The sequence below is a fragment of the Neomonachus schauinslandi genome, chromosome 16, assembly GCF_002201575.2.
Source record: "Neomonachus schauinslandi chromosome 16, ASM220157v2, whole genome shotgun sequence".
Classification (NCBI taxonomy): Eukaryota; Metazoa; Chordata; class Mammalia; order Carnivora; family Phocidae; genus Neomonachus; species Neomonachus schauinslandi.
Genome location: NC_058418.1, coordinates 3,451,937 through 3,458,414, shown reverse-complemented (window position 1 = coordinate 3,458,414; position 6,478 = coordinate 3,451,937). Strand labels below are relative to the sequence as shown.

Sequence of the window (6,478 nt, the reverse complement as noted above, 5' to 3'; positions counted from 1 at the left end):
TACAGGGCTCAATCCCAGGACCCTGGGATCATGATCTGAGCCGAAGCCAGACGCTTAACCCACTGAGCCACCCAGGCGTCCCACTAGCTGACATTTTGACCTGCTTTCGAGGATGTAGCTCCCAGTAACAGTTCAGCTTTCATAGCCCATGTTGGCCATTTCTCTGGTTTCACTTCCAAAAAACCCTTAACAACAATACCTAATTACTGTCACTTGATCATTCTCTCATTTCTTCCACTAAAATGAAGGACAGATGTGTCTTGGGACTTAGTTATTCTATTCTCCATGTGTCAGATTTTATCTTTTTGGTTTCTATTTTTATGATGTTCAGCTGCATTCTGGGATACTTCCTGAGTTTCATTTTCCAAGTCCCCAGTTTTCTGATCAGTTATCTAATGTCTATTATGGAATAGATCTTTTGAATCCTTTTATTCAATTAATGAGTTTTTATCTATGAAATTTCCTTAGCACCCTTTTTCCCACTAAACTCTTCTTGTATCGTGAATGTCACATCTTCTTCTGTTTGAAGATTTAAAGCATACTTATTTTTAAATCTCTTCCCAATTTTCAATCTATCTCCCTTGCCTTTGTTGGGAATTCCCACAGTGACTGGGTCTGTACTCTATTTTTCATGGCATAGTTGATCGCATACACTTGGTCATTTTGCCACTGAGCTAGCCCTTCACAGAAGTTATCACCCCCATTCTCCTGCATTGTGAAGTCCTAAACAAGTGACTAGCTTGCAAGTGCTTCAGACTCACGATGTGTAGGTGTTCTAAACTCAGGGTGCCGGCAATGCATGGAGCATTCAAAGTTGAGCTCCACACTACATTGATACCTGCCCATATTGCACTGAATATTTTTCGCTCACACCTGGAGAAAGGAGCTGAATTCTGGGTGTGACCTCAGATCGGGGAGTGGAGATATTGCAGTCCTCATTCAGACAGGCAGCAGGCTCGGAGCTCCCAACCTCACACCTGGAACCCTGTGTCTCCTCTGGGGCTTTGCCACCTGTCTCCATACATACACAGCAAACCAGGTCCTGGGGCCCATCTCTGGGACCCATGACCAAGCCCACTCAGCATTGGTCTCTGCTTATGTCTAGGGAGTCACTCTGCATTTCTGGCACTTTAGTTACTCTAATTTAACTGTGGCCATGGATCTTACAAACCTTTATCTGGCATTTCTGTGTGCTGGGAGTGGATGTTGGCTGTGGCCTTCAATGACCCTGTGATATGAGCTCTGACACTGCAGGCATCTCAGTGTCTACAAGCCACACATGAAACCACCCCAGATGGAGCCACACAATCCTGAGGGGAGAGGCCACTATGTCGTCACTACGAGGAACGGGAGACTCAGAAAGGGGAAGTATCTGCTAAAGAATGACAGTGTTTCAGCTCTAACTTCAATTCGATCTCTGAATTGCCTCCAACCCATGCCCTTAATCCCGTGCCTGGAGAAGGAATTCACAGTATGGGATGGAGAGCTCTGCCCAGGGGGGGACGGAGCCCTGAGGAGGCAGAAATGAATTGGAGGTTTAGAAGGAGCGATGAAGAGAAAGATGGTGTTGACTTACAGAAACAAGGAAGTCAGTGAAGGGAAGTGTGGGGGGCAAAGAAAAGCTACAGTCCCAGGGCAGGAGGAAGGGCTGTGCTTCCTTCTGAGAAATGACAATCTGTCTTCATAGCACCTCCCAATGTCTGCCTCTCCCTGGGTCATCCTCCTGGGGTGGCCCCACTGGCTCCTCCAGGCACCAGACAGGGGGTGGAATAGCCTCGTGCTCTGGCGCTCATGTCCACTCACCGGATACACAGCACCAGGCCCCTGAGACCCTCTTAACAACGTCCAGCCCATCGCAAGAACTCAAGAAGCCTGTGTGCATCAGCCCGTCAGCCTCCCCCCTGCTCCTCCAACTAGGCCTCTCCTCTCCCCAGTTCATTCCTCCCACCACCTCCAGAGGATCCTTTTAATCACCAGGCTGGTCTGACCCTGTGGGAGACTCAAAACCCGCCCACACTCTGCTGCAGAAAGATCTAAGTTGTACCATCTCATCTTCAAGGCTTTGACCATCAGGCTAGAACTAAACCCACCAGCGCCAGCAAACACAACTCACACTCCAACCCAAACACCTCCCCAAGCAACGCAAACTGAGCTATTAACAATTCCATGCCTTCTCTCGGGCCGCCCCCTCAGCCAATCTGAACCTGGCCAACTCCTCTTCAACCTACCATCCTGGCTCATTCTGCTCAACTGTACATGTGTTTTGTGTGATAGGTTTGGGTAAGACTTAAGTGAGAAAACTACATACACAGCTTAATTACTGATCAACACACCACCCGGGGACCAGACGAATGCTGGGGTTGGACCACTAATTGTATTTCCTACAGCGTTAGTCTTTTCCAGACAGAAATTTGTTCGACTGTCTGCTGGTTAAAATCTTCCCATTGCCTTAAAGTAGAAATCCCAAATGCTTGCATGATGCTCAAAATCCTGTGTGACAAGGCCCTGGCTTCCTGATTGCTCTCAGTTCTGAGAACAGCTCAAATCTTTCTGGTTGAGGATGCCCCCCACTCCCATCTCTGTGCTAAACCCCAGCTCCTGCCTTCCATCACTCCATCCCCCAGAAGGACCCCTCACAACCAGGACCCAGACTGTATGATGTCTACACATTATGATTCTCATGATTCCGTTTTCTTTTTTCTTCCAACTTGGAAGAATCTTATAAGGCTATAATAGAATTGTTTCCCACCTAAATATTTATATTGTCTGTTATCACTAATCACAGCCCCGTGCATCCAGGGAAGGAACAAGTCTGCTCCCTCACCAATGAATCTCCAGTGCCTGGAGCCATGACTGGATGTGGTCACTGGTTGATTGTCAGTGTGGTGGAAGGATGAAAATTTGCATTTACAGAAGCTCAGGAAAGGGAAGTGTCACAGCCCAGGTCACACAGCCTCTGTGTGAGTAAGGGGCAGAAGTGGAACTGGAAGTGGGCTGGCTCCCAGACCCTGCCCTACCTCCCCAAGCTTCATGTGCGGGGACCAGTGCTGTTCTCTGGACTTGGGCTTGGTGGGGAGGAGGCAGAGTGAGTGTGGTCTGGGGAGACTCACGTCTGCTTTGAACAGTCCCAGGACCTGCTGCTCTCAGGCCACCCTTCAGGGAGAGCAGAGCGAGGCCCTGGAGGGGCTGTCCCCCTTCCTGTGAGGCCATCCATCTGGGACCCGTGACCAGCAACACGGGGCCTGGGCTGGGTCACACCCTGTGCATCTGTCCATCCAGCACACTCTGAGGACTTTATAAGCTGTCTGCACGGCTGGGGACCATGGGAGGCAGCGCTGGGACCCTGACCCTCACTGCCCTTCTCTACCTTGGTGAGCTTTCTGGAAACGAGGAGGGATGGGGTTGTCCTTCCCCCCAGCCCCCAGGTCCTGGTCCCTGGGAGATCTCAGGACTGTGGAGGATCAGTGGGGGGCAGAACTTCTGGGGGAAGGAGTGTGCTCAGCCCCAGATGTGACCCCGGTGCCCAGGGGCCCAAACCAGGCCTGGAGCAGCTACGTGTGGGTGGGGGACGCACTCACAGGAACTCTCTTCCAGGGCTGTGTCGGGGCCTATGGGACCAGGCACGGGCAGGTAAGTCCGCCCCAGACCTCCTGTTTCCGCCCAACAACCCCCTGGGCATTTGGGGGTCACAGAGGGTCAGGGCTGATGGTGACCGGTGTGGGAGGGGCCTGGGGGTGACAGGTGGGAAAATGAGGAGAGAAGGGCACCCTTGCAACTCCCCATCTGATTCCTTTCCAGGGACCCTCCCCAAACCCTCCATCTGGGCTGATCCTGGCCCCATGGTCACCAAGGGGAGCCCTGTGACCATCTGGTGTCAGGCGTCTCTGCGGGCTGATGTCTACTATCTGTATAAAGAGAGCATCTATGGATCCTTGTCCATGAAGACCTCAGAGGATTCCAGCGATAGGGTCAGTTTCTCCTTTGCATCCATGAGCTCACACAGTTCAGGGCGATACCAGTGTGCATATCAGAGAGGGAAGAGCTGGTCACAGCGGAGTGACCTCCTGGCCCTGGTGGTGACAGGTGAGAGCAGGAGCTGGTCCCCTCCCCCTGGGGGCCTCCTCCAGACAGAAGGGAACAGAGTGTGACCTCAGGGGGACCCTTCGCTCACAGTCCACAGGACAGGGGGTCCATGGGGTGATGGTCCCTATAACACAGCTCTTTCCTTCTCCCTCAGGAATGTATAATGCACCCTCCCTCTCAGCCAACCCAGCCCTTGTGGTGGCCTCGGGAGGGAATGTGTCCCTCTCCTGTAGCTCACTGTGGCCATTGGGGTCATTCCACCTGCTGAAGGAGCGGGGAGCTGATGTGACCCAATACCTGGAATTGCCGTTCCGTCGTGAGAAGTACCAGGCAGTCTTCCTTGTGCGCCCTGTGAACACCTCCCATGGGGGGATCTACAGATGCTACACTTCTCACGAATCGTACCCATATTTGTGGTCACAGCCCAGTGACCCTCTGCACCTTCAGGTCACAGGTGAGCGGGCCCCTGCTTCACCCCCTCTACCTCCTGGGCCCAGATGACTGACCTAAGCCATATGCCCCGTGGAGCCCTGGGGTTGATGGGGGGTGGGTGACAAGGTTGCCCTGGGGCCAGACCCACAGGTGGGAGGCCTTGGGAGGGACACCTAAGAGCCTCACTGCGGGCCCTGGGCCAATGTGGGGTGTGAGTCTCCTCAGTGCCACTGTCCCCTTGTGTCCAGGGGTCTACAGGGAGCCCTCCCTCTCAGCCCAGCCGGGATCCCTGCTGCAGTCTGGAGACAGCCTGACCCTCCAGTGTCGCTCAGAGACTGGCTTTGACAGATTCGCTCTGACCAAGGATGAGGAGCTCAGAGCTCCCCAGCGTCTAGATGGGCAACCCAGCCCCAACTTCACCCTGGGCCCTGTGAGCTCCACGCACGGCGGGGGCCGATACAGTTGTTACTGTGGACACAAGCTCTCCTCCACGTGGTCGGCACCCAGTGCCCCTCTGGATGTCCTGATCACAGGTGAGGAGGCCCCTGCCCCATGTCCTGACTCAGGGCCTGGGACCACGGTTGCCCCTGGGTGATGGGGTCCAGGGAAAGGGTCACGGGCACAGGTTGATATGGAGACATGGTCTAGAGACAGGGACTGAGAAAGGGACAGTGAGGGCCATGGAGATAAAGGACACCCACTCAGAGAGACAAGAGGTGCTGAGAGGGGGTCCCACACAGAGTCTCTGGAGAGAGGATGGTGGTCCCCCAGCCCAGGGTCAAGGGGCGTGTGGGGAGGGGTGGCTCTCTACACGTCACCACCTTCACTCCCCCAGGAATGTATGAGAAACCGTCCCTCTCAGCCAAGCCGGGGCCTTCAGTGTCCTGGGGTGAGAACGTGACTCTGCAGTGTCGCTCTGAGATCTGGTTGGATACCTTCCACCTGTCCAAGGAGGGGTCCCTGGCTCCTCCCCAGGTCCTTCGTCTGCAGGACACAGCGAAACCTTACCAGGTCAAGTTCACCCTGAGTCCTGTGACCTCAGCCCATGGGGGTACCTACAGGTGCTACGGCTCATCCAGCGCCTCCCCCTACCTGTTGTCCCAGCCCAGCGACCCCCTGGAGCTGCTGGTCTCAGGTGAGGGGCCCAGCCCTGTCCCCTTTTTGTCCTCATGGTCAGCTCAGGGACCTGTCCTCCGGGGATGGGAGTGAGGGGGTCACAGAAGGCCACCCTCTGTGGCATGGCTTGTGTCTGGGGTAACCACGGGGCCCCCGGGGGCTCTGAGCCTGGGCCAGGTGGCAGGTGGGGTGGTCATGGCAGAGGGAGAGGGTGGCGCCCAGGTGGGGGAGGAGCACCCTGAAGTGGGGAGCACGTAGCCCCTGCCCCTCACCTGCCCCCCACCTCCCTGTGGTGGTCCCAGGAGGCTCTGAGGATGCACCCCTCATCCCACAGAGGGGTAAGTGGGGTCTCTGTCGGGAGGTGGTGGGTGGGAGGAGCTCAGCCTAGGCTTGCCTCAGCCACTTCCTGAGATTACGGCCCGAGAAAAGTTCCTTCTCACTGGGACAATTCCTCCGATTGCAAATCTGATTGCAAAGGGCAAGAAGGTGGCCCCATCCCTGTGCAGGGCGGGGCCGGGGAGTAGACACACACAGGAGGTGTCTGAGTTCACCTTCACAGAAGATAAGGGGGCCCAGCCTGAGAGCAGCTGGGGAGTCAGGGCAAGAACAAGGCTTGGAAGTCACACCCCCACGATCAGACCCCAGCTCTGCTACTTCCCGGCTGTGGGCTCTTGGACGAGTCATGTCCCTCTCGGTGGCCCAGGCTCACTGTCTGCACAACAGGCCTCCCGCCACCTTCCTCAGGGCCGCTGTGAGATTTCGGTGAAAGCCTCAGCATGGCCCTTCTTGGATCTCTGGAGAGGCAGAGCCCTCCCGCCTGCCCTCACGCATACACACACTCCAGGTC

General features: G+C 55.3%; 1 protein-coding gene across 1 annotated transcript in view; it reads left to right on the top strand.

Annotated features, from left to right (window-relative positions):
• Positions 1–3,219: 3,219 nt before the first annotated feature.
• The window catches only part of LOC110573622 (leukocyte immunoglobulin-like receptor subfamily A member 3), a 106,459-nt gene continuing 103,200 nt past the window's right edge, over positions 3,220–6,478 (top strand). The window contains exons 1-6 of the mRNA XM_044911335.1: positions 3,220–3,371; positions 3,595–3,630; positions 3,799–4,083; positions 4,238–4,537; positions 4,764–5,048; positions 5,351–5,650. Coding sequence (XP_044767270.1) covers positions 3,323–3,371; positions 3,595–3,630; positions 3,799–4,083; positions 4,238–4,537; positions 4,764–5,048; positions 5,351–5,650 — 1,255 coding nt within the window. The 5' untranslated portion in view covers positions 3,220–3,322. The remainder of the gene's footprint in view (positions 3,372–3,594; positions 3,631–3,798; positions 4,084–4,237; positions 4,538–4,763; positions 5,049–5,350; positions 5,651–6,478) is intronic.